General features: G+C 58.7%; 1 protein-coding gene across 6 annotated transcripts in view; it reads right to left on the reverse strand.

Moving 5' to 3' along the window:
* Positions 1-13,782, reverse strand: part of GPSM1 (G protein signaling modulator 1) — a 28,961-nt gene extending 15,179 nt beyond the window's left edge. For 4 of the 6 annotated variants that reach the window (XM_064290682.1, XM_064290680.1, XM_064290679.1 and 1 more), the window contains exons 1-8: positions 13,705-13,782; positions 6,325-6,546; positions 4,287-4,422; positions 3,275-3,417; positions 2,718-2,853; positions 2,286-2,401; positions 1,428-1,583; positions 6-114 (exon numbers count right to left, since the gene is read on the reverse strand). In XM_064290682.1, the coding sequence (XP_064146752.1) occupies positions 6-114; positions 1,428-1,583; positions 2,286-2,401; positions 2,718-2,853; positions 3,275-3,417; positions 4,287-4,422; positions 6,325-6,546; positions 13,705-13,772 (1,086 nt within the window). In that variant the 5' untranslated portion in view covers positions 13,773-13,782. Of the gene's footprint in view, positions 1-5; positions 115-1,427; positions 1,584-2,285; positions 2,402-2,717; positions 2,854-3,274; positions 3,418-4,286; positions 4,423-6,324; positions 6,547-9,711; positions 10,970-13,704 lie in introns of those variants that run through there. The other 2 variants (XM_064290681.1, XM_064290686.1) reach the window with 2 other exon arrangements.
* Between the last annotated feature and the right edge of the window lie 13,224 nt (positions 13,783-27,006).

Here is a 27,006-nt window from a genome sequence, read left to right on the forward strand (position 1 = left end):
CTCACCTCCTGAGAGATCTCCAGGTGCTTCTTGGCGAAGGTCAGGGCCTGAGCAGGGCTCCCCATGGACACGTAGGCGTTCCCCAGACTCCAGCACGCCCGGCCCTCGCCCACTCTGTGGGGAGGAACAGAGTCAATGCCTGCACTACACGCCCCAGGCACCAACCATCCAAGCCCCAGCCTCCTGGTGGCCAGGAGCCTGTGGACACAGTGGACAGCCCTGGGCCTCAGGACGGACCCTGGAAGGGACAGAGGTGGCAGCCCAGCTCAGCTGCTGACCCTCAGGCCTCAGGCACCACCTGTGACCCCAGGAGGCTGTGTGGCCCCAGCTGTCACCAAGAGGCCCCCAGCCCTGAGGGGCACCAATAGGCCACAGTGACCACACTGTGAAACCAGGACCTCCACAAACCCGCAGCCCTCAGGGAGGTACTCCAGAGCCTGTCCCGTAGTGACATGGCCCTGCCTCGAGTCGGGGTGCTCTGGATCCTCCCAGCACATGGGGGCAGCCACAGCTGGGCTGGCAGGGCAGGGAGAGCAGGATGGGCACCCTCTGCTTGGCAGGGTCTCTCTCACAGCCTTGCTTCCCCCCTAGGGCTGGCACAGCTCTTACTGCCCCACTCACCCCACCTCAACTCCAGTCCCATGGGCCCTTTCTAAACCCCCTGGATTTTGAAAGACCCCCTCCTGTCTACTCCCCACAAGAAGCCTGAAGACCCACGGCTTTGAGTCCCATCCTGGCCACTACCCACCCAGGGGAAGAACTATGCCTACCAGTGACTATGTTCAGGAACCTATAACCCATCCACCTCCCTAAAGGCTGATGTTTAAACACGTGTATGGGGAGAAACTCACAGTGACCCTATAGAACAAAGTAGAACTGCCCCGTGGGCTTCCAAGGAACGGCTGGTGGATTCGAACTGCAGACCTTCTGGTTAGCAGCTAAACGCTTAACCATTTGACTAGACGGCAACGGGTTTGGTTTTTTTGTTTTCGGTATGGGGAGAGAAGAGAGCCCTGGTGGGGCAGTAGTTAGAAGCACTCGGCTGCTAACCAAAAGGTCAGCGATTTGAACCCACCAGCCGCTCCGAGGGAGAAAGATGTGGCAGTCTGCCTCCATAAAGATCACGGCCTGGGAAACCCAATGGGGCAGCTCTGCTGTGTCCTACAGGGTCGCCATGAGTTGGAATCAACTCCATAGCAGTGGGTAGTGGGTGTGAGGGAAGAGACCTCTCAGAGGAGTAATGGGCTGGGTGACTGAGGGCAACAGCCACGCTCTGGCTCAGTCCTCGGCCGCTGTCACCAGGACTGGGGAGGCTGGGGCCCAGGGTCAGGACCACAGGGTTGGCTGGCAGCAGAGCAGGGCTCGGGCCTGGGGCTGGGGCTTCTGCAGCTGTAACAGGTTGCGGCTGAGCCAGGTGGGCACCGCACCTGTCGGCCAGCTCCTGGGCGATGAGCAGATGGCGCAGGTGGTACTCGGCGGCTCGCTCGTGGTCCTGCAGCAGCGTGTAGGTATTGCCCAGGCTGTAGCAGGCCTGCGCCTCCACTGCCTGGTCCTTCAGCTGCCGTGACAGCTGCAGCGTCTTCCTGTGGAGAGGGCGGGCAGTGGTCAGTCCCCCCAGGAAGGGAGGGTCCAGTGTCCCCACCTCCAGCAGGTCAGGGCCAGGGGATGGCACTGTTCACAACCCCCCACTCCGGGGCAGAAGGTGGGCACTGCGGGAAGCCCACTGGTGGAGCAGTGACGGGCTGCTGGGACCAGGCAGATGTGCCGGCCCTACCCCCAGGCTCTGCCAGTACCCGGAAGTTCCTAACCCCTGAGACTCTGCTGTCCACGGGAGATCCAGGCCAGTACCCGCCTCTGGGGTCCTGAGAGGGCACGTTTCAGAAACCCGCTTTCCCAGGAAGCAGGCCAGCCCAGGGCCCTGACACAAGCCCGTGTCCACCAGCCCACATGGTCCTATGCTCCCATGACTCCGTTTCCCCATCTGTGCAGGCGGGCACTTATACTCGTAGCCCAGAGCTGCATGAGGAGTAAACGTGGAAGGCATTTCCCCCAAAGACCGACACCCCAGCATCCTCAGCCCAGGGTTCGGTCTGTCTGTCTGTCTGTGGTGGTCTTCCACGCCCAGCACACAGCCAGCAACACGAAGGTGAGCCGTGAGGTCCTGGCACACACAGGCCTCAGTCACGCCTGCCAGGTGAAAGCATGGCAGTTCCTCCCTCCTCAGCCTATGGCCTCCTCGGGGCCCACCTGCCTGGCATGGTGGGGTGGGCTGGGGAGCCACCTACTTGTAGTACTCTGCCGCGACATCAAAGCGTCCCAGGAAGATGTGGGCGTTCCCCAGGTTGCTGTAGGCCCTCCTCTCAGCCGCCTTGTCACCAAACTCCTTGGCAATGGCCAGGCGCTGAGGAAACAGAGACCTGAGGCCCAGGAAGGGGCTGCCTCCAGAGAGGATCCCGCTCCGCTGAGCTGAGGACTGTGCCCAGGTTAGCAGCCTAACGTCTACGTGTCCAGAGGAGACCCCAGGACCAAGCGCGGACCAGGTAAGGTGGCCGATGAGGCGTCCTTGCCACCCAGCAGCCCCACCCCGCTGCCAAACATAGGACCAACTGGCAGGCCGTCCCGTCCTGCCCTGCTGCTGACAGCGGACCACCAAGCCAGGCGGCCACTGCGTGGCCTGCCCTGTGTGGGCGCTGCCTGCCCGCTTGCCTGCTGCTTACCTCCTTGTGGAAGGCGGTGGCCTCCGTGAAGTTGCCCAGCAGGTAGTGGGTATTGCCCAGGTTGCCACAAGCTCTGCCCTGGGCTGCTCGATCGCCCAGCTCCTTCACCAGGGACAGGTTCCTCCTGGGGGCAGGTCTGTCTAAGCCAGGACCCCATGTCACAGAAGCAGGGCCCCCCACAGGCTGGAGGACACGCACCTGCTACTTGTTCACATGACCCCACTTGGGGCGTGCTGGGAAGGGCCAGGAAGGGGCCAGCTCATACCCCTGGCTCCACTTTCAGGAGCGGCATCTGTCCTCCTCCCACCAGCTGGCCCACTGCCCCAGCCCTTTCCAGCCAGGTACCCTCTCTCTCTGCTACTCTCCACTACTGTGGGGGGCTTGGCAGGGTCCTGCCACATCCCTGGGAACAGGTGCAGCAGGGGAGGGGCTGGGCCCACCTGGGGCACTTGGGGTCTGGGGTGCCCAGCATGGGGCTGCGCAGCGGCTCAGGAAGTGTTTGTGACCAAACGCCTAGCCACCACCCCGTCTGGGGCACCCAGAGCCCGTGCCCTTACTCGTAGAAGTCGGAGGCCTTGCGCAGTGTCTCCCGCACATCGGGCGGCAGGTGCCCTGGGTCCTGGGCAGCGCTCCAGCACAGCTGCTTGCCCTTGGCGTGGTACACGTTGCCAACGTTGTAGAGCGCTCTCGCCTCCCCGACCTGCAGCGGGCAGCACCGAGGAATGGGGATGTGCCCACCACCACATCCCAGAAGGAGACTCCTAGTCACTAGTGGGGACATGGCAGTTCATCGGGAAGGCACCCCCAAGGTGTGTGTTCAGGGTCCCCGCGGCCATTCACCTGGCCTTGCTGAGATGGCAAGGTCGGCAGGAGGCCGCACCTTGGTAATCTCCATGAGTCTGACCTCGGGGCTTGCCAAGGTGCCCCCAGCACAAACGCTAGGGCAGCGGAGCTGGGTCCCAGGAGGGAATTCTGGCCACCCAAGCCACACCTCTCTGCTCTCCCTTCTCTGTCCCCCGTGTGGACAGCCAGGCCCCCACTCTGTCCTCTGACACTCATGAGTAACAGCCAGACACTGGGGCCCCGCCTGGTGCTGCCTCTGGCCCTGCGACTTCTGATGTCACCTCTCTGTGCCTCAGTCTCCTCGTCTGTGAAGCAGGACGCCCACCTCACGGGGAGGGAGGGAGGGAGGAAGGTCAGCCGAGGGCCGGGGGGCCGCGGCTACAGCTGCCATAGCTGCTGTTGTCACTCTCATCATCCTGTCCCCCCAGCCCCGGCCCGAACATCCTCCTGCTCCACTCCCTTCTCCTCGCTCCAGGGCCCCAGGAGGAGTGACCAGGAGAGGCAGAAGACTCGATGGGAGGTTGGCAAGAGGAGAGCCAAGCACGGAGATGGGGGCTGGGTGGAGCGCCAGCCGAGGGAGCCAGTCTCAGCCCTGTGGCGTTGGGCACGGACCAAGCGCCTGTTCCTGTGTGGCACCGTCCTCGCCTGAGTCACTTGAGGTTGAAGGGACTGTCCTCCTGGTTCCTCCCTCCCACAGGGCTCAGGGTGGGAAGGGCAGACACTCACCTTGTCCCCCTGCTCCTGGGCGATGTCCAGGTGCCGCTGGCAGCAGACGATAGCCTCGTCGAAGCGGCCCAGGACCTTGAGCGTGTTGCCCAAGTTCCCACTGGCCTTGGCCTCCCCCATGCGGTCGCCAATGGTCCTGCAGGGTGGGGGGTGAGAGGCCAGGACCCTGAGCCCAATGCAGCCTAGGGGTGGGCACAGGCCAGAGGGACCACTGGCAGGGCCCCACAGGCAGGTAAGGTGCCCACAATCCATCTGCTGCGCCTCCCCACCCAGCTCCCCCGTGCCACCTGCAGTGGTGCTGTGGTACCACACGGGACCTCGGGGCCTGGGCCGAGTCTGCTGCTACTGGGGCTGGGGGACCTGGAACAAGGTCCAGCACAGGGCGCAGGCCTGGTCGTGGAGAGCTAACTTTACGATGATTTGTTCAGCGACCATGCTTGGTGTGCCGGCAGGTGCAGTTCTGGGTTTGGTGCCTATGGGGCCTGTGGGAGCCCAGAGGGTGCCCCCACCTGGGGGTCAGGGTTGGTTGCGGGTAGAGACCTGCAGGCTGAGGCCTGAAGGGGTAAGAGCCAAAGGGGCACAACTTGGGCAAGGTGAGAGGGGCTGGTGCGGGAAAGAAGCATGGAGCCTGCTTGGGAGGTGGGCCTCACTGCGGGGCAGGGAAAGCCCCCACCCCGAGAGAAGAAACACTGCAGGGAGGTGGGGGAGTGAGCCCAGAGCCTTGGGAAGAGCACTGTCCTCTGGATGGCTCTCCTGTTCCCACCTTCACACAGACACACGGAGACGTAGAGGCAGCATGCTCGCACACACGGGGAGAAACACGTGTGCTCACACAGACACACGGAGAGACACAAGTGCTCACACAGACACACGGAGAACACGTGCTCACACAGACATGGAGCCACAGAGGCAGCACACCCGCACACACGGAGGGATACACGTGTGCTCACAGAGACACATGCAGAGACACGTGCTCACACACACGGAGCCACAAGGACTGACATGCTCGTGGACATGGAGAGAAACACGTGTGCTCCCACACACGGAGCCAGAGAGGTCGGCATACTTGTGCACACAGAGAGACACGTGTGTGCTCACACAGATCCTCGGAGCCAGAGGCCAGCATGCTTGCACACATGGAGAGACACGTGTGCTCACGCAGACACAGAGCCACGGGGACCAGCACGCTCGTACACACAGAAAGACACACACGTGCTCACGAAGACACAGAGCCACAGGGGCTGACAGGCTCATACACACAGGGAGATGCACATGTGCTCACACAGATGCACAAAGCCACGGAGGCTGGCACGCACACGGAGAGACACGTGTGCTCACAGACACATGGAGCCACAGAGAGGCACACGCATACTCATACACAGAGACCGGCACACACGGGTACACAGACGTGTGTGCTCACAGACACAGTCACAGAGACTGGCACGCTAACACGCATGGGCATGTAAACACACGTGTGCTCACACACACATGCAGTCACAGAGACTGGCACATTCGTACACATGATGGAGAGCCATGTGCTCACAGTCACAGACTGGCATGCTAGCACACATGAACACACGGAAATACATATATGCACTCACAAAGACATAGAACACAATCATGCCCAAACACACATGGATGAGACACACTTGTGCTCACAGAGATAGAGTGCTCAGTCACACCCACATAGACACACAACACTTAGTCACTCCACATATGCAGACAGAGACAACCATGTGTTCACACAGACACGGAATAGTCGATCACATGCACACACACACACGTGTGCTTACACAGAATACATGGTCACAAGAACGTGCTCACACGTGGACAGACGTGTGCTCACCCACAGACATGGAATGCTCGGTCACCCACGGATGCGCACACTCACACGTCACAGCTTACACACGGCCTTCTCGGGGCCTGCCCTGCTGGTTCACGCTGCTCCTCACACACCCTCAGGCAGGGGCAGGGCCCTCCCGGCTGCCAGGGCACAGGCACCTGGATGCTGTTCCCGACTGCGCTCAGCCCTGCTCACCTGGCCAGCAGGAGGTCATGCTTGTGGTAGTCCAGAGCCTGGGCGTACTCCTTCAGGTAGAAGTAGGCATTGCCCAGCTGGCTGTAGATGGCGCTCAGTGTTTTCAGGTCCTCTGTGCCCACCTGCACGGCTGCCTCGAAGAAGGCCACTCCAGCCTTGAAGTCCCCAGCCTTGCACAGCCGCTCGCCCTCCAGAGCCAGCTCCAGGCACGAAGCCTCCATCCTGAGCGTGGGGAATACTGTTGGCAAGCTCCTCGATGAGCGCTGCACCCCTCCCCTGGCCCTGGCACCTGTCCCTGTTGTCCACGCACACAGAGCCCCTCTGGCGGGCACTGGGCTGTCCAATGCCACATCTGTCTCTCTGGAGATGCGCCCCAAGGCAGGGTGGCTGGGCCCAGCGGCCTGCCCACTCCCCACGGGACACTCCCAAGCTGCAGCTCAAGTCTGCCACTGTCACCCAGGGCCTCAGTGGTGAAGGCCTGTGTCTGTCACCACACAAGACCTTCAGTGGGCAGTGGCCAGCTGCTCTCTTCTGGCTGAGCTCGGGGAGCAGGAGCCGGCCTCCACGCCCTGCCCTCCCCCAGATAAAACCAGAAACACAGGCCGAGGGGGCCACACTTGGCCCTGGGCACACACTGTCCTCCTGATCAGCCACGACACCTCCGGGCAGGCCCTCAGCTTCCACTGAGGACGAGGCTGGAGAGGCCATGCAGTGGGACCTGGGCCCAGCCCCCATCCATCCATTCGTGCCCCTTAAAGCTCTGGGCAGGGTTGGGGTCAGCCATCCCCGCAGTCCTCCCCTCTCTGCCCCCAGGGGGGCCTCTGCAGGAGCATGGCTGCGTCTGGGAGGAGGGCCACCAAGCCCCACCACCTTGCTACTGGGTCCCCCAACAGAATCGCTGTCTGGCGGCCAGCCACACATTTCTGCCGTGCTCCCCACCCCACTCCCAGCACGGCTGTGGGGAGGAAGTGGACGCTACTGTGTCCCAGGGTGAACTCGGCCTGGAAACCACCCTGGCTCCTGCCCCACAAAAGGCCCAACACAGGAGGAGGCAGCCTTGACTTCTCTACCCTCCAGCAGGGACTCCCAGAAGCCCCTCACTCTTGGCCCTGCGTAGCACCCCAAGGGGGCCGTCCCCAGCTGCTACCCCAGGGCCCTGCTCCCAGGGGACACTATAGCCCCGGGCATTACGCAACCTTTCCCCAGGATATGGCAGTCAGGGAGCTTGGGAGCCAGGGGCCACTCAGCCAGCTGGCGCTGCCCCTCCCTGCTGTGCCCTTCAGATGTTCCTCCTCCTTGGCCACAGAGGTCCAGGACAAAGGCCTGGGGTGGAGGACACGGCAAACAGTGTGGCACGGGTGTGGGCAGGGCAGGCCCTGGTCTCCAGACACACCTCCAAAGCACAGGAGGGCGCTGGGCACACCAGGCTGCGGGGCCTGCAGCACAGGGGCCGGGGCCCGAGGAGAGGATGCCCAGGGAGGGCGTCTGCCGACCGCCCTGGGCTAGTGCAGCGGGGCAGGCTGGGGGTGCTCACTTGCTCTATTGTCATTGCTCTTGATGCCCTCACAGTGTGTCACACCTACCAGTACCTTTTGACACCGAGTCAGCTCCAACTCGCCGCAACCCCACGCGTGTCAGACTAGAACTGTGCTCCACGGGGTTTTCAACGGCTGATTTTTCAGAAGCAGATCACTAGGTCTTTCTCCTGAGGCACCTGTGGGTGGACTCGAACCTCCAACCTTCTGGTTAGTGGTCCGGCACATTCACTATCTGCACCACCCAGGGACTCGTCAAAACAGCACATGCCATTTAAGATGTCCACGCGGACAGGTGCGGTCCCCGTTTCTGTGTTGCCGAAATTCGTGCAATGATCCTGAGTTACTGCCCTCAACAACTCTTTTTTGAGACCAACATATTCCCTTAAAAAGAGGGTTGTCGAGGTCAGCATCCCAGCTTTTCTAGTCCAGCGCCGTGTTCTTTTCAAGAAATCACGCGTGTCTCAAGCTTTCCCACCCACATGGGCACAGGGGGATGGCATGTTCGGAGTCGATACCGCCTTGGGGAAGCTGGCGCAGGGCCCCTACAGGCTCCGAGGCTTCTGCTGGGGAGGCCCCCCTTCTCCACGCCCACTCACCCAGCCTCGCCCTACCTGAGCCCCAGCCAGGCCCCTCACCCTGCCGGCTGCACACTGACTGCAGCACCCAAACCCCGCACCCCAGCCGCACTGTCTGCTGGCAGTGCCCCCAACACACCTAGGGGTCCCTGGCTTTCTGCATCACCCAGCTCCCGACCATTCCACCCTCCTCAGACCCCTGCCCCACCCTCAGGCTCTCCAGGGGAGGGGAATGGGCCCCCCGCTCAAGATGGGGTGGGCAGAGTCGGCAGGGTGCAGGAGGAGTCTGGATCTGAGTGGGCCAGGACATGGTGGGGACCGTGGGGTCAGCTCTCCGAAGGAAGGATGACCTGTTCACAGAAGGCAGGCACCCAACCATAGCAGCAGAAGATTCTGGGCTCTGTGGTTCACCCTGACTGGGTGGGCCTTGGCCAGATGTCCAGAAAACAGGGACACGACCACAGCTCAGGGGCACTGAGTGATACAGCTCCCTGCTCTGTCGGGGACAACTTGAGACGGCAGGGCCACCCGCCTGGCCACAGCATGCCAGGGCTCCTGCTGCCCTCGGGCTGGCTCTCAGGCTCCTCTGCAGCTGCCCCCCTCCCTCCCAAGAGCCCTGGACAGGGCCCTCCTGGACACCATGTCCCTACAGTCACCACGACAACCGCCTGTGCCAGCCCCACTTGGAGGCACCGCCATGCTCCTGGCTTCTTAATTAAGGCTGCCTGTCCTTGGATAGCTGCAGGCCACACAGTCCAATGATCTCATTGCCAGGGCCATTCCAGGTGACTGCAGCAGGGAGAGGGACTTGGGGCTACGACTGGGTGGCCCCAGGCACAGCAAGCCCTGCTACACCTGGCAGATCTGATACAGGAGCTGCCTCCCTCCACCCCCAGCCCTTCCCTTCCCTCCCCAGCCTGGTCACTCTCGCTTTAAACTGGGGCAAGGGAAGCCACCTGGAGAGTCACCAGGTGGGTGTCCAGAGTCCTCCGCCTCTCCCAGCACACCCCCCACCGCCGGTCGACTCTGACTTATGGTACCCGCCCCCCGCCGCCGTGTGTCAGAGCAGAACCGGGCCCTGCGGGGTTCTCAGTGGCTGATTTTGGGGAAGCAGACTGCCTTTCTTCTGAACCATCCAAGTGGACTCGGATCTCCAACCTTCTGGTAAGCAGATGAGTGCGTTCACTGCTTGCACAACCCAAGGACCAAGACACCGCCAGTCCCACCCGTGACCCTCCTGCCCGGCCCCTCCCTGCGCGCCACGCTGCCCACACCTGCTGTGCCGTAGGGTTCGCACCCTCAGCACATACAGCCTGAGCTGAAGGCCCACGGGCAGCAGCAGTGGGCGCGGCCGGGGTGCACCATACACCACCTTGCACACAGCCTTCTCCCTGGGGTTCAGGGCCACGGGCTGGGTCTCCGAGGTGGTCGCAGGCATCGTGGCTCCGAGTCTCCCCTGCCTGGCCAGGCCCCACTGCAGCCACACCAGCCTCCCTCCCACCCAGGGTGGTGGGCCCACGGCTCACTGGCCTCAGCTCCCAGAGATACTGCGCCTCCGGGCAGGTCCCTAGAAGCCGGCAGGGACCAAGGGATCGGGGCGGCTCAGAGTCCGGATCAGTACGTCAGCAGGCCCGTAATCCCTCCAAGGGGCGGGGCAGGACCCTGTGGCCACAGCCAGGCATCACTGGTGCCAGGTCAGTGTTTGTGAATGAGGAGAGAAGGGAATCGGGCCTGGGTGCAGCTGCCCCTTCCCTCCCACCCACCACTGGCCTGGAGGACGCACTTCAGGGGCAGGCAATGCCTGCCCAGGCCACCAGGACACCCTGTGCCTGGGCCATGGGGTGTGAGCAGAGGGCAGGAACCGAGGAAGGGTGTGGCAGCCAGGGTGCAGGCGGCTCGCTACCCCCACCCCGCCCCATACAGGACCCTCAGCAACAGCCCCAAAGCCCTGCCCCATGCTGCCAGCCCAGCAGGGCACTGCCCTCTCCGAGGGGTCTTTGGATGCTGTAGTGGAGGGTTTGGGTTCGGGTCCCAGGACTGCCCACAACGACCCCTGCTCCCCCGGGGCTCCAGGCCCCTGGCACTCCCCTCCCTGCCCAGGACAGTGTGGAGGGCTCTGCCTAGGGGCACGGCAGGGCCAGGACCCCCTCCTTGCCTGGCCCCAAAGCAGGAGATGGACCCTCAAATCCCGAGACTGGGCTCTCAGGGACAGAAGGGCCACCCTAGCTGCACCGCTTCCTCACTCTGAAACCTGTGTCCTGCCCACACCACCTCTGCACTGCATACACCCCGGGCCATGCCTGGCTCCACCCGTGGCCTATGGCCCAGGAGCCTGCAGGGATACGCAGGGCCGCCCTGGGCCCCAGCTCTAGCAGTGGTCTGCCAGCAGGGCTGCCCAACCCAGATCTGTCTCCCCAGGGCTGCCCAGCGCCCACCCTCAAGGCATGGGGTCCGGCCCCCTGGGGTCACAGTTTCGGCTGCAAACCTGGGAAAGCCTTCTTCCTACCTGAGGCCTGACCCTCAGAATGAAACAAGTGCCGCTGACATGATGCTTAGCTGTCAAATAGCTGCCCCCACCTGCCAGGACAGAACCCGCCCCCCCCCCGCCCCCACCCAGGCCTGCAGGGAGGCAGAGTGTGGATGGTGCCCGGGGATTGAGCCTGGTTCCAGTCCAGCCTGCTCTGGGTCCCACCAAAGTCCTGCCCGCCAATGCTGCCCACACCGGATTCACTCTTTAACTAGATGATGCCTGTGGCCTCTCCCCTTTAAGAAGCCACCAGGGTGCTTCCTCAAGGCCAAACCGCAGCGCCTACGAGTCAGGCACTGCCAGCCAAGCTCCACCGCCCATCCCTTAACAAAGTGGCTGTCGACTCCCCGAGCCAGTCCCGTCACTGTGGCCACCTTGCCCACTACCCCTCGCTTGGCCTGGGTGCCAAGGCAGCATCCAGGGAGCAGTCAGCACCACCCCCACTGGACCCCACTGCCCTGCTCTCTACCCCAGCCACCTCCTGACCACACCCCGATTGCCCCCAGACTCCACGGCGCCTTCTGCTGCCTCCACCAGGGTTCTTGCCAGCCCAGGCCCCAGCCCACCTCACATCTCTCCAGGGCCGTCACCCCACTCTGGGCGCCTGCCACCACTGGCTCCTCTCCCCACACCCCCTGTCCCACCAATCCTCAGCAAAACCACCCAGGCTCCCTTTTTATGGCTGGAGAGTGCGTTATGGGAGCAGGAATCCCTGGGGGCACAAGTACTGTCCCAGCTTTAGGAGAGAGCCTGAGGTCTGGCCTCCCTGGATGTCTGCAGCCAGGCTGGTGTCCCAGAGGCCTGCAGGGGCAGTGCCTGGGGAGGGGTGGGGCCAGGTGGACAGGGAGCACAGCCATGCGCCCTAGGGGCCCCACCCAAGGATGCCCCTGTCCAGGTGCCAGTGGTTGCTGCTTGGGGGCACACCTATGATAGGGTCACACCCAAGCTGGGGTTGAGGCTCCCAGGTGAAGTCCATGGAGTGACTAACATCATGTGTACCCCCGTACCTACCAGGTGGGGGGCCTGCACACATGTACAGGGAGGGTATGTGCACACATGTACACATACACATGCACATGTGCACATACACGCACACACATGCACATGTGCACACATGGAGACACACAGGCACATATATGCACGCAAAAAGGCGCACACACACATACACATGTGCACTCATGCACCCAGGCACACACATACACACAGGCACACACGCATACACATACACACAGGCATACATGCACACACATACACACATGCACACACGCCCACGTAGGCATACACTCACACATACACGCAGGCACACATACACATACATGCAGGCACACACACATACACATACACGCAGGCACACACACACGCAGGCATACACTCACACATACACGCAGGCACACATGCACACACGCACACACATACACACAGGCACACATACACATACACGCAGGCACACACGCACACACATCCCCAGCCTTGGCTGCCTGCTGGTGCCTACTCTTGGCTCCTCAGACAAAGCACTCCCTTTGCAGCGAGCAGAGGACCCTAGAACACGCAATGACCCTCCCCCCGCCCCCGTTCGGGGAGGCTGTGGAGGGGACCCTTGGGCAGGCCTCCAGCATCACCACCAACACACCTGGCTGCAACCCCTCCCCACCTGTGGGGCCTGGAAGCCGGGCCAGGGGTTCAGGCTGGACCCTGAGACCATACAATAGGGCTGTCTCTGACCAGCAGCACAGGCAAGCAGGGGAGGGAGGGAGTCAGTGAGGTGTCCCTCCACCTACCTCATCTCTCCTGGGCCCCAAGTTGCCCTTTGGGGCCCAGCAGATGTTTGCCCACTGGTCAGGCTGGGCCCTGGAGGGTCAGTGGCCTTGGTGCCCAGCCTAGGAGGCTCCAGCTTTGGGGGATGCCCAGAGGGAGCTGGGACGACAGTGTCCCCAAATTGGGGCGTCAGGCCCACTCGTGGGGAGCCAGGCTTACTGCGGGGAGCTGCAGTCAGCATGTAGCCATTGCCCAGCACTCAAGCCCACCCCAGCTGCCCCATGTCCCCACTTGAGGCCAGAGCCCAGCCCCCCTTGGGGGACCTGTGCTGGCCAGATCCCAGCGGAGGGCCTCACTCTGGGACACCCTTGAAAGATCCTGGGGTCTCCACTTAGCACCAGAGATGTGTGGGGTGCAGAGCCGCACCTTTGTGATCACCTGTGCACCTGCCTGGAAGGGAGGTATGGCTTTGGCAGGCACACACCCACCAGAGGTGAAGCAGACTTTGCAGGTACTCTGAGCCAAGTCGGTGGTCGCTGGGGGGCAGGGCCCCACCCGTGGCAGCAGGGTCTCCGTCCACTGGTGCCCTGAAGGCGCCTGGAGGTGGTGCAGGGCTTGGGACGGAGGCTCCTGGCAGCCCTTACACACCTGCTGTGCCCGGTGCCCTGTTGCCAGGAGAGCCACGGGGAGGCTGTCCATCTCCCCCCATCCCAACAGGGGTCCTGCTGGAGGCGACACCCTGGCCATCCAACCTGGCCGCCGTCTGCTCTCGGTCGGAGGAGCCGGGGGCCCCATCCAGAGCACCCCGGGCTTCCACCGGGCTCCCCAAGGCGCGGCGGGGAGAGGCGCGTGCCCGGCCGGCCACGTTGCGCTGCCGCCCGCGCCGCCTTTGTTCCAGCGGCCTCCTCCCGCCCGCGCCGGCTCCCGGCCCGCCCAGGGCCCCGGGCTCCGGCCCTCGGCCCCCGACACCCCGGCCCCAGCCCACCTGGAGTAGAGGCGTCGCGTGGCGGGGCCCGGCAGCTCGTCGGCGGCAGGCGGGGCCGGGTACGCCATGGGACCGGACGCGCGGGGACGCGCGGGGACGCCGAGAGCCGCGTCCGCGCCCGCGGGAGGCGCCGAGGAAGTGATGTGCGCGGGGCGCCGGCTGCTCCCGCCGCCGCCGTGTCGTGATGTCACCGCCGCCCGCGCGCGGGGCCGCGGGAAGGGGGCGCAGGGGAGAGGAGCGGGCGGGAGCGGGGGAGGGACGGGGGCTGTAGGGGGGCGGGAGCGGGGGAGGGGCGGGGCTGCGGGGGCGGGGTTTGGGGAGGGGGCAGCCGCTCGGCGCCGCGCCGAGGAGCCTTCGGTGGGCGATTCTGAGGCCTGGCGGGCGGTGGTCCCTAGGGGTAGGGCTGTCCCGACAAGCCCACCCAGGGCCAGTGCGAGGGGAGGGGCCTGGGACTGGCATTGCTACTGGTCCCCTGGGTCCTTGGTGCAAGAGCCCTGGCTTCCCGGCTCTCTGTTCCAGCGCCCATGAGCCCGCTTGGGCGCTGACAGCCACCCGAGGGACAATGAGGGCTCCTTGCTTTGGTTGGCAGGCACCAGCCCCTCTGGGGTCCTCCTGGGCCTGTCCCTCTTTATAGCCCTCATCCTGCCTCATGGATTTCTCCAAGCTTCCACAGCAGCATGGGGTGTGGGCTGTGGGCGGGGGCTGTCTGCCACCTTTAGGGACACTTGGGGGACTGAGGACAAATACAAGCTCTGTACCCCCAGCACACACGACTTAGAGGATTTGGGAGGAGCGAGGGGATCTGAACCCCAGCCTGGCCCGTGAGCTTGCCCAGGAGGGGCTGTGATGTGCAGAGGCCACCCCACTTTGACCCGTCCTTGCTTGAGACTTTGGGAGGTGACTTTGCCCTTCCCGACCTCACTCTCCCCCTCTGTGGAATGGACACACGATCAGCCCCTGCCTTCCGTGATCGCCTCTCGGAGTGGGGGAGGGCACAGGGAAAGCTGCCTGCTGTGCTTGCCCACACCCGGCACCCCAGTATCCCTGGCGCCCTGACACCCTGGCATCCCTGCCCAGTGCCCTGCCGTCTCCCTCCTTCATGAATTTCCTGGACTGCCATTGCCTGGACAGTGTGGTGGCTCTGGCTTGCTTTAGGGGATCCTTCTGCCAGGGCCAGGGCCAGGCAGCAGGCGCGGGGGCTGGGAGCCCTTCTGGCACTGTTTGGGTCTCCCTGGCCAGATCCCGACCCAGCTGTGCATGGGCTCCAGACTCTGGGACGGCAGCTTTGACGACACTCACCACAAATGATCTGCGTACGGGAAGTGGCTGCACTCCTGAGGGACCTGGAATGCCCTGCACCCCGGGCCTCCCTGGAGAGTGGTGCCGAGGTCAGGAGAAGGCCAAGACTGAGGGCCAGGCCCTCTGAAGACCCCAGCCCAAAGATGGCTGCCTCTGAAGTCAAGGCAAAGGAAAATAACAATGAAATGAACAGAAATAAGACAGGCCTGTTTAGCCCAAGCTGGTCTGTCCTGGGAAGGGAGGCAGTGGGAAGGGGGACCATCTGTGTCCCAGATTGGTAGCGGCTCATCCCACATGACTCCCAGCTGACTGACCACAGGAGCTGGGCCTCCTCTGCCCTGGCTGAGGCTACTGGTGGCAGGAGCTGCGGCTGGGCCAGGGTGGGTGCTATGGCCCCAAACCTGGCCTACGCAAACAAGGTGGCTGGCTTTGGACTTCCAGGCCCCCGCTGGTACCATCATGTACTCAGCACTCTTTCCTCGCTGCACTGCTGGTCACCAGGCACCCATGGAGCCAGCCCTGCCCCAAGAGCTCCTTCCGAGTCCCCTGCAGCTGTGCCTGGGCCAAGAAGACCCAATGAGTGGTGCTAAGTGAAAGGTGGAGTGAGGGTGAGACCCGGGACCCCAAGCAGTTCCCAGAGGGGGACCATCTTCTTGCTCCCGCCTCGCAGCAGGGAGGCAGGGCACCTGGGTCCCTGGGGTGAAACAGTCCCCACGTCAGACCAGAGCTCCCAGGGAAGTCTCGGAGAAGCTTGGTTCTTATGTGGTCACTGCATGGTGAGCATGGCGTGAAGGTGTCCCGCCCACTGCTGCGTGACCTGGCTCATGTCTTTTCCCTCTCTGGGCCACAGAAGGCATCTGCAGGGGTCTAGAGTCAATGGGGCCTTGGGGTGGGCCCCGCTAGGCACTGCAGGTGGTCCTGGGTGGATCTGGGGGTCCATCCCTTGCCCTGCGTGGAAGGTGTCCTTTCCCATTGAGGGGGCTCATGCAGGGGCCCTGGAGGTGGAATATGACCAGGGTGGGCACCGGGGACAGGTCCAACATGCATCCCCACATCGTTGCCCAGTCGCAGGGATGCGAGCTCCTCCGTTCCAGAGAGAAGGGGTGCTCCTGTGTCACAGAGGACAGGTCTGGGGGTCCTGGAGAGAAGTGGTGCTCCTGGGCTCCAGAGGACAGGTCTGTGGGGAGGGCCACCCACTGTGCTCGCTCTAAGCTGCTCCTCCCTCTCAGAGCCCCCCAACTTACCCTGTGCACACCCAGCACCCCATTACATTCTGTTTCATCAACTCCCTCGTGACTCCCCAACCAGGCAGAGTGCTCCCCTGGGTGTCAGGAGCTTGCCTGCTCCATCTCTGACACCCTGATTCCCAAAGGGCCGAGAGGAAAGAAAACAATTTCCCGCCCCAGACACCTGGGGACCAGGGAGGGGGCGGGATGGCTGCTGCTGCATTCCCACCAGAAGACAAGGATGGAGGCTGGCCCACTGCCAGGTGAGGGAGCAGCCAGGTGAGGGAGTGGGCCCAGGCCACTGCACGGGGAATACCAGGCTCCCTGTCAGCCCAGAGCCTGCTTGCCATTGGCTATCAGGCACCCCACCTCTGGGCATCTGGGCATACCTGGGCACCTGGGCATACCTGGGCGTGCTCACCCAGTATGATCCTCTTGACAGTCATTATCCCATTTTCCCGACCCGCCCAAGCCACATGCTGGGGTTGGGGGAAGCTGAGGTCAGGGCCTGGCTTCTGCACTAATCCTCACCGGCCCGGACATGTGTTCCCAGACAGGCCTTGAGGAGGCAGAGGAGAGGCAGGGGCAGGGCTGCTTGTCACAACCACTAGGAGCCAGGAGACCTGGGTTCTGGAGAGAGTTGGGCTCACAAGGCCGGTGTGGGCCCCTGGAGGGGAGAACGAGGGGGCAACCAGCCTGCCCTGAACTGTCCCGGAGACGGATGGGCTTCCACAGAATGTGGGGCCTCCTTGGCGCACCCAGGGATGGAGAAGCCAGCTGTCTCTGGGGCTGGTGTGATGGATTCCAACTCAGCGCTCCTAGACCCTGCCTGCCTCCTGCATCCACCTCCCTGACCCCCAATAAGGCTGGCTCCCCGAGTGCACAAGCTGGGCTGGCACCTTCCCCAGGCCAGTGGCACCCATCCCACTCACTCCTGGCCAACCGGTCTGTGGTTTCAAACTGGGTAAGGGGAGAGGCGGACATGGAATGGGGTGAGAGAAACCCAAACATGCACACATGCGCCCACACACACACGTACAGACACACGGGCACTCACGCACACACACACAAGCACACATACACACGTGTGCACACACATGCACACACGCTCAGGCACACACACACACGCTGAAGTGAAAAGAGCACTCAGTCTTATTACTGTTTCTAAATAACCTCGAGAAAAAGAGCCCTCAACTTTACCACCGTTTCCAAATAATTTCGTTACCCTGAGGAAGAACTCATTCTTCAGCACAGTTGTGGGGTGTGTGTCCCTCCCCATCGCCCGAGGCCCCCCATGGTGGTGTCACCACTGCTGTTTCCTAGGGGACCTCAAAAGCCCTCAAAAGCGGGGCTGCAGGGTCCGTGGGTTCCTTACGCACATCTCCAATGTCTGTGGGGCCACAGAGCACCCAGAAGAAAAAGGGTTGTCCCACCCCGGGGCCTGAGCACCTTGTGCCAGCTGAGATAAATGCATGCCCGGGAAACAGCCCAGGAAATAGCTCGAGGTCGACGTGAGGCTGGACAGCACCCACGAGAGCATGACACCCAGACCCACAGCATTCCTGGGCCCTCACGCACCAGCACGCCTTGTCACCCACCCTACAGGTCCTCGGGACTGGAGGCAAAGGCAGGGCCCACAGGAAGCGTACATTCCCCTGTCCATGGGCCACCCACCTGTCCATGGTGGGTGGCCCAGGGGGCTATGTCCCTGCCGTCATGACCAAAAGACCTGGCTCCCTCATCTGTGCCCTGCCAGGCCTGGCAGACAGGTAACCTGTGGGTGCCGGGGAGGCGCAGAGAGAGAGAAGACATACCACAGAAAGTACCCAGCTCCAGGCACCTGCAGGCCTTGGGGGCGTGTGGGAGGGGAGAGTCTTGTAACATTAGCCCAAACCAAACCAAATCAAAAAGGCAGATCTGTGCCCAGACAAACCTTATGAGACACCACTAAGGCACACAGAAAATACTACAGCCTGTCCCTAGGTGGGGTTCTCTCTACGTGGGGTTCTGTCTCACCGGCAGCTCCCCATTCCACAAGTGTGGTGGTGGAGGAGAGCTGCCCTGAATCCTCCAGAGGGAGACCCTGCACAGGGCTGGGGTTAGGAGCCAGGTGATGGTTCACATCCAACGCCCCTCCCATCCTGGGGCCTTGGGCCAGCCCCCATCTGATACCTTCCACACACTGGGTGGCTTAAACCAGAGACCTTTGTCCTCTCACTGTCCTGGAGGCCAGAAGTCTGAAATCAGGGTGCTGGCAGGACTGGTTCTTCCAGGAGGCTCTGGGGGAGAATCTGTCTCTTGTCTGTCTTAGCTTCTGGTGGTGCCAGTGATATTTGTGTTCCTTGGTGTAGAGCATGGCTCCTATCTGTGGCCATCCAACACGGCTGTCTTCCCGCGTCTCTCTGCAGGTCTTAGGATTTAGGACCCACACTGCTCCGGGACAACCCCATCTTTACTTAACTATCTGCAATGACCCTATTTCCAAATGAGTCACATTCTGAGGTTCTAGTTGGATATGAACTTGGAGGGCCAATATCCAGGCAACCACAACCCCCAAAGACAGATGGACTCTGACTTGCCCAGCTCCCCTGCCTCGAGAGGGCTGCTCCTGTTCAGCTCAATGTTGGAGGACCAGAGGCATCAGGCCCAGGTGACGGCAGGGCCTCATGCTCCTAAAACAATGCCAATAAAAACCAAAAACTAAACACAACTCCTATTTCCTTCTGTTCACAAAAGCAATGCGTGTTTGACAAGGCACACTTAGAAGATGTGAAAGCATAAGAAGGAGAACATTTAAGGATCACCCAGGATTTCACCTACAATGTGCTCTTCAGTTGTGTGAGCGTCGCGGGGTGCCCGTATCAGAGTACCACACACTGGGGGGCTTAGAACAGCAGACATCTGTGCTCTCGCAGTTCTGTGGCCAGAAGTCCCAAGTTGGAGCCAGCAGGGCCCTGCCCCCTCCAGAGGCCCCAGGGAAGGATGTTTCCTTGCCTCTTCCAGCTTCCGTGGCCCCAGGTGTCCCTGACTTGTGGCCTCATCACTCCAGTCTCTGCAGGACACTGGGCATTGGTCCTGCGCCATCCTCACAAATCGTTGCTACGCTTGAACCCATTGCTGTAGCCACTGTGTAATCCCTCTCATTGAGGGTCTTCCTCTTTCTCACTGACCCTCTACTTCACCAAGCATGTTGTCATTCTCCGGGGACTGGTCCCTCCTGATAACATGTCCAAAGTATGTGAGATGAAATCTCACCATCGTGGCTTCCTAGAAGCATTCTGGTTTTACTTCCTCCAAGACAGATATTCGTTCCTTCTTCTGGCAGTCCACGGTATACTCCACATTGTTCTCCAAAAAAGGCGTCAATCCTTCTTCGGTCTTCCTCATTCATTGTCCAGTTTTTGCATGCTATTAGGCGATTGAAAACACCATGGCCTGAGTCAGGCGCATCTTAGTCCATAAAATGACATCTTTGCTTTTTAACACTTCAAAGAGGTCTTTTGCAGCAGATTTGCCTATCGCAATGTGTCATTTGATTTCTTGACTGCTGCTTTCATGGGCATTGATTATAGATCTAAGTAAAATGAAACCTTTGACAGCTTTGTTTTTTTTCTCCGTTTATCATGATGTTGTTTACTGGCCCCGTTGTGGGGATTTTTCTTCTCTTTATGGTGAGGTGTAATCCATACCGAAGGCTTCAGTCCTTGATCTTCATCAGTATGTAACCTGTTACTGCCCTGATAAATCCCTAGTCCTGAGTATGGTCTGTGAGCTCTGTGTGGCCATTGCAACAATTACCAAACCCAGCAGAGTAGAGAGTGCCCTGGGAGGGACGGCTGGTGTCAGAGTCGGTAAAAAGGTTGGAAAGAGGAGGGATGTCTGACCTCCACCTTGTAGGGATATAGGAATCAGCTTTGGGCTGATTCTGATTCTCTCTTTTTCCCCCTGAAGTTAGACGAGGTCTGATGCCACCACATTACAATACACACACACACAAGTTATTGTGGCGAAACACAAATACTATAACATTTGCCATTTTGACCATTTTTAAATAGACAGTTTCGTGGCATTAATTACATTCAAAAAGTTGTGCAACCATCACATTATTCATTTCCAAAACGTTTTCATCGTCCCAAACAGAAACTCAACACCCTTTAAGCCGTAATAACTGCCTATTCCCAACCCCGCCCCCAGCCCTGGCAACAGCTGACCTACTTTCTGTCTCTGTGAATTTGCCTATTCTGGACATTGCGTGTGAGTGGAGCCAGACAACCCTCGCCTTTTTGTGTCTTACTTACGTCCCTCAGAAATAAGGTTCATCCATGCTGTACGCAGCACAAGTCAGAACTCTGTGGCTGAGTTTATCCCATTGTGTGGATAGATCACGTTTTGTTTACCCACTTGTCTGCCGATGGACGCTTGGGTTGTTTCCACCTTTGGGCTACTGTGAATACTGCTGCAGTGAACGTCGGAGAACATCTGTCTGTTTGAGGACCCACTTTCAAGTCTCTTGGGTACGTACCTAGGGGTGGAATTGCTGGGTCATGTGGTGATTCCATGTTTCACCTTTAAGGAACCACCTGGCCACTTTCCACAGCAGCCGCACCATTTTACATTCCCACCAGCAAAGCACATGCAGTGGGGGCCTCTTAATGGGGACCAGCACCCTGGTGCACGCACCATGACAGAGCCTGGTGGTCGCCTGGCCCCCTTCCACCGCCCTCCGGGGGACAGACCCAGAGCCCAGGGAGCCCAGTGTTGCCCCTGAGGCTCCAGGTGGGAATATGCGCCTGCCCGCCCACATAGGGCTGGATTCCAGGGCTCCCGCCCCCACCGGGTGACGAAGGAGGCCAGGCCCCAGACAGCTCACCCCAGGCACATGACGGGAAGCTGGCCCAGGTGAAGGTGGTATCGCCCAGTCCTGAGTGAGCCCAGTGGGAGACAGCTGCAGGGGCTGAGAGAGACTACACTGGGGAGATGTAGCCACTTCAAGCTGAGGGCTGGAGAAGGGACGTGGGAGGGGGCATGGCAGGGGGCATTGGAGGGGACATGGGGGTAGGACACAGTGGGTGGCATGTTCAGATTTGGAGAACGGCCTGGAGGGCCCCTCAGGGGGCGCAGGAGACGCTCTGGTTGGTGGAAGCAGCTGGCCAGGGGCGGAGGGCCTTGGGACCCCCCACAAGCTTCCTCCAGCAGGATCCCGGGGCAGGGTCTGTCCACCGGGCTCTCTACCCGTGAAGAAGCCAATGCTACACCTCCTCCTGGGCCCCCGCCCACCTCTGCCAAGGTCACCTACACACTGCCTCTCCCAGGGCATCTGTCCAGTGGCTTCCACCACTGGCAGCAGCAACCCAGTGACCAGCTGCATGGGGCCACAGGTTCAATTCTTCCCCTTTGCTCTCGGACAAGGAGACTTTTCCCTAATTACAGAATCAGTTTGGCTCTGGGCCTGACCACAGGAGTGAGCCGGAGTGGGGGCAACCTCAGGAGTGCCAGCCCGCCTGCTCCTGTGGCCTGTGCTCCCACCCTGCCCATGCTGGACTCCAGGCGGCCCCTCCCCACTTTACACTGGGCTGTGGCCGGCCCACACTGCCTACCAGCTGGGTGGGTGTCACTGGCTACTCGTGATGGGCAGTTCTGGCTACAGTATCGCTTGGTGCCTGGCCACACAGCCTGGCTCAGCCCAGCCAGGTAGCACACAGGTGGCCAGTAGCACACAGGACTTGTTTTTTGAAAGGCATGTAATTTTCTACTGTAGGCTTCATGCCTGCTCCCAACCCCAGGGCCTGCATGTGCTGCTCCACCCAGCACCCGCAGTAGGCTGGCCTGTGTCCCCCAAAAGACACGTTGAAATCTTAACCCCTGGTGTCTGTGAATGTGACCTTATTTGGAAATAGGGTCTTTGAAAGTGTTATCAGTTAAGATGAGATCATTCTGGATTAAAACAAAAAAACGAAACCCATTGCGTTGATTGATTCCAATTTATAGTGACCCTATACGACAGAGTAGAACTGCCCCACAGGGTTTCCAAGGAGCTACTGGTGGATTTGAACTGCCAACCTTTTGGTCAGCAGCTGATCTCTTATCCATTGTGCCACCAGGACTCCTTCTGGATTAAAGGGGGGGTCCTAATGCAATATGGTGGGTAACCTCACCAGATGAGGAGACAAGACACAGACAGACAGACAGACAGACAGACACAGGGAAGACACCATGAGAAGACAGGGGCAGAGACTGGAGTGGGCAGTGGTACAGCCATAAGCCAAGGGTTGTCGGCAATTACCGGAAGCTGGGAGGAAGGCAAGGAAACTCTCTCCTAGAGCCGTCAAAGGGAGCATGGGCCTGCTGACCCCTTACATTTTGCACCTCTGGACTCCAGAACTGTGACAGAATAAACGTCTGGTGTTGTAAGCCATCTCCTCTGTGGTACTTTGTTACAGCAGCCCAAACAAACTCATAGGTCCCTGGGTGGTACAAACAGTTTGCACTCGTCTACTAACTAAAAGGTTGGAGGTCGGACTCCACCCAGCAAAGAGTGCTGCAGAAGAAAGGCCTGGCCACCTACGTCCACAAGATTACAGTCATCGGAAAACACTTTAGAGAGAAGTTCCACTCTGGAACATGTGGGGTCATCACGAGTTGGCATCGGCTCAACGGCAACAGGTAGCAAATTCCCACAGCACCCTTTCCCACCCCGACACAGACAACACCATCGGGTCCACAGTCATAGGGCCCCAGTGACAGGGCTGCCTGTCCCCCAGCCTGGGCCTGCTGCAGAGCTCTTTCCTGCCCTGAGTCTTGATCGAACCTGGCAGCCTGCCACACCACCTGGTACACGACCAGAGCACATCCCCAGGTGTGCAACGTGCTGACTCAAAACTTCAAGGGGCCCCCAGGTACAGTGCTTTCTTCTTTGTCGTGGGAGGTGGGAGATGCAATAGTGTCTCCTTTACTTTGCAGGGAAGATCCAGGAGGGCCCGACCACTGGACCTCTATGGTGTTTATGGATTGGGCAGGCCTTTGCGAGTTTCCAGTCATCGCAGCCGGGTGAGCGAGTGCCAGGCACACGGGTGCCACCCTCTTGCTCACCCTCTTGAGTGCATGTGTCTTACCAAGGCCTCTCCCTCACCCCTCCCATCAACACTATGTCATTAATGCCACGTGTCACTTCAGTGTGGTCATGCACTGAAGAATAAGCCGTTGACACAGGCATCTCCATAATCTTCATGACAGAGGGCAAGAGAGTTAAACATGGCTCCGGGGCAGAACTGTGAACATGTGTTGTGCGTTCCACGTGAATGCAGACGACACTTCTGATCTCGGTGGAGAAGAATGCAGAAATCAGGGCCTCATACCACGTGCCTGAGGCTGTGTGACTCTGCACTGGCAAAGGTACCACACCTGCGGCGGAGGCTGTGATGGGGCTTCTACCTGGTTGAGCTTCCAACAGTCTACAGTCATCCTCCAACATCTATTCCACTTCAGGTGTCTTAGTTATCTAGTGCTGCTACGACAGAAATACCATAGATGGGTGGGTTTAACAAACAGATATTCATTTTCTCACAGCCTAGGAGGCTAGAAGTCCAAATTCAGGGTGCCAGCTCTAGGGGAAAGCTCTCTCTCTTCTAGCACTGGAAGAAGGTACTTTTCTCTTCTGAGCTTCTGCTCCTGGGCGATCTTCATGTGGCTTGGCATCTCTCTTCCCCTATCTCTGCTTGCTCCTTGCTTGTTTAATCTCTTTTATGTCTCAGAAGAGATTGACTCAAGACTCACCTACGTTAATCCTGCCTTATTAACATAACAAAGACAACACATTCCCAAGTGGGATTACAACAATAGGCATAGAGGTTAGGATTTACAACACACATTTTTGGGGGACACATTTCAATCCTTAACAGTAGTGTTCTGACTAGCAAATTAAATAGAGATATGATGTGGGTCAGGGACAGTGGTGGGTGGGTGGTAGAATTCTCTCCTTCCATTTGGGAGACCCAGGTTTGATTCGCTCATGGACAGCTACCACACGTCTATCAGCTGCTGTGACGCTGAACCAGATTCAACACAACTTCAGACTAACACAGGCAGGAAAAAAGGCCTGGAGAGCTACTTAAAAAATCAGCCATCAAAAACCCTATGGATTACAATGGTTCCATTCCACTGTGCACAGGGTTGCTATGAGTCAGGGCTAACTTCACAGCAGTTGAGAACAATAACAACAACGATGATGGGGACCGACGCCTTGCGTTGATGAGAACCTCAAGGACAGCACTAATCTTCTCCATCTCCTGACCCCAGGTGTGATGTTGGTTTTGATTTACTATCTTGGCCCGAAAGGGGGGTGGTTTCACAGAGTCTCCTTGGCCATGCCTATTATGGTAGCTCTTACCCAATAGACCAAGGACCCGTTGTAGAAATTTCCCCAACTATTGTTTTTTTTTATCGAGCATGTCATTCCATTTGTACCTTCACGAACTGAAGAAATGACCAGGGGGCAGGTCTGTGACCCAGTGGGCCCACTATAAACTGGAACTTGGGCAGAACCCATTTGTCATGGATTGAATTGTGTCCCCCCAAAATGTGCGTCACCTTGGCTAGTCCACAATTCCCACTATTGTATGATTGTCCACCATTTTATGAACTGGTGTGATTTTCCTGTGTTGTGAATACTGCCTCTATGATGTTAACGTGGTGGGATAAGCAGCTGTTATGTTAATGAGTCAGAACAAAGTCTACAGGATTAGGTTGTGTCTTAAGTCAACCTCTTTTGCGATATAAAAGAGAGAGGTGAACAAAAAGACAGAAGGACCTCATACTACCAAGAAACAACAGCCAGGAGAATAGTGCTTCTTTGGACCCAGAGTCCCTGCACTGAGAAGCTCCTAGACCAGGGGAAGATTGTTAACGGGACCTTCCCCCAGAGTCTACAGAGAGAGAAAACCTTCCCCTGGAGCTAGCATCCTGAATTTGGACTTCTAGCCTCCTAGACTGTGAGAGAACAAATTTCTCTTTGTCAAAGCCATCCACTTGTGGTATTTCTGTTATCGCAGCACTAGATGACTAAGACATCATTCCAACAGAATAGCCATGATGAAATTTTTTGCCACTGGGTATCATTGCTAAACCTGACCCTGTGTCCTGCAGTCCCTTACAATGTCCGACTCCCTCATCCCCAGGGCACATTTACCGAGAAGTTTGCCATAGGTTGCTTTGGGAAAGGACTGGCTAAACCATGTGTCTTTGCCAGAGTGTTAGAGGGTCCTTCCTCCTGGCCACCTGGCCACCACTTCAGTCAATGGGGCCACTTCTTAAAGCTGGTTCAGTTCCAAAAGCCGAGCAAGTGATGGTGACTTTTACTGGAGTGACCATCATCCATCCTTAATTCACCTGCTGGTACAACTTGAGTTGTATCCTTGGCAGCTGTCCATCTATTTCACCCCAGGGATACCATGTTCTAGTAGTCTTCTCCAGAACTCTCTGTGGTTCAGGCCGCTTTGGCGGCCGTTCTGACCCTGCCATTAATTATGATATTTGCAACCTCCTGGCTTTTGGTGGTTAACAGTCACCCTTTGTCCTACATTATTTTGGGATCCTATCACCCCGTTGCTGTCATTGAGCCAAGTTCTCTGGCCTGCAGAGAATCCACCACTGAACTTTTTAGAGATTCTGGTTATATTGTCCTTCTCATCAATGTGATCCATATGACCTTGGCGAATTGTAAACGGGTCTACCTGCAAAATAAGCATAATCATTTGACAGGTCTTCTGGCTATCCATAGTATATCCAGTCTGGTATGGTTTGGACTTCTCAAAAGCAATACCAGCTGTTAGAAGGTAATGTGCAAAGGCTTCAGGTTTCTGAAGGAAAATGATTCCCAGCCGAGAATGCTATACCCAGCCAAACTAACCATCCTAACACTCACATGTGAGGGTGGAATAAAGACACCTTCAGGCATACAAGTTTGGAAAAAATTTAGCTACCATGCACCCTTTCTCATGAAGCCATTGGAAGGATGTGCTCCACCGAAACAAAGGTGTGTAACAAGAAAACGGTGTGACGTAAACTGGAAATTCCACGCACAGAAGTATTGGGGACCCCCAGGATGATCGTGATGGGAAAGGACCTGGATGGCAGCCGTGCTTCAGGTGTAGAAGGCAACCATCCAGTGTCAAGCAGGTGAGAAGACTATGGAGAATTTTCTTCCAGAAGACTAAACCACTGATGCCTGCCTGATAAATCTGACTATACGGAGGAGATTTAGACAATTAGCAGAAAATTTGGTTTGAATTAGCCCTAAGTATAAAAAAAAAAATTCATAATCTAGGGAAAACAAATAAGCAAAAATATAAAACAAGGAAACAGTATTTATAGTATACTAAATGGCTCAGCTATGAACAGCATTTTCATGTAAACTCTGAATATTGATTTTATTAAAGTATGATATACCTTTCCTTCGAGGGGTGTTGTGGATTGAATTGTGTCCCTTCAAAATGTGTGTCAACTTGCCGAGGCCATGACTCCCAGTATTGTGTGGCCGTCCACCGTTTTGTGATCTGATGTGATTATCCTGTGTGTTGTAAATTCCACCTCTGTGTTGTTAACGCCTCCACGTGTCTGTCAGTTTGTTGTACTGTGGTGGCTTGCATGTTGCTGTGATTCTGGAAGCTTTGTCACTGATATTCAAATACCAGCAGGGTCATCCATGGTGAGTGACAGGTTTCAGCTGAGCTTCCAGACTAAGACAGACTAGGAAGAAAGACACAGCAGTCTACTTCTGAAA

Source organism: Loxodonta africana, chromosome 9, assembly GCF_030014295.1.
Source record: "Loxodonta africana isolate mLoxAfr1 chromosome 9, mLoxAfr1.hap2, whole genome shotgun sequence".
In the NCBI taxonomy this organism is placed as follows: Eukaryota; Metazoa; Chordata; class Mammalia; order Proboscidea; family Elephantidae; genus Loxodonta; species Loxodonta africana.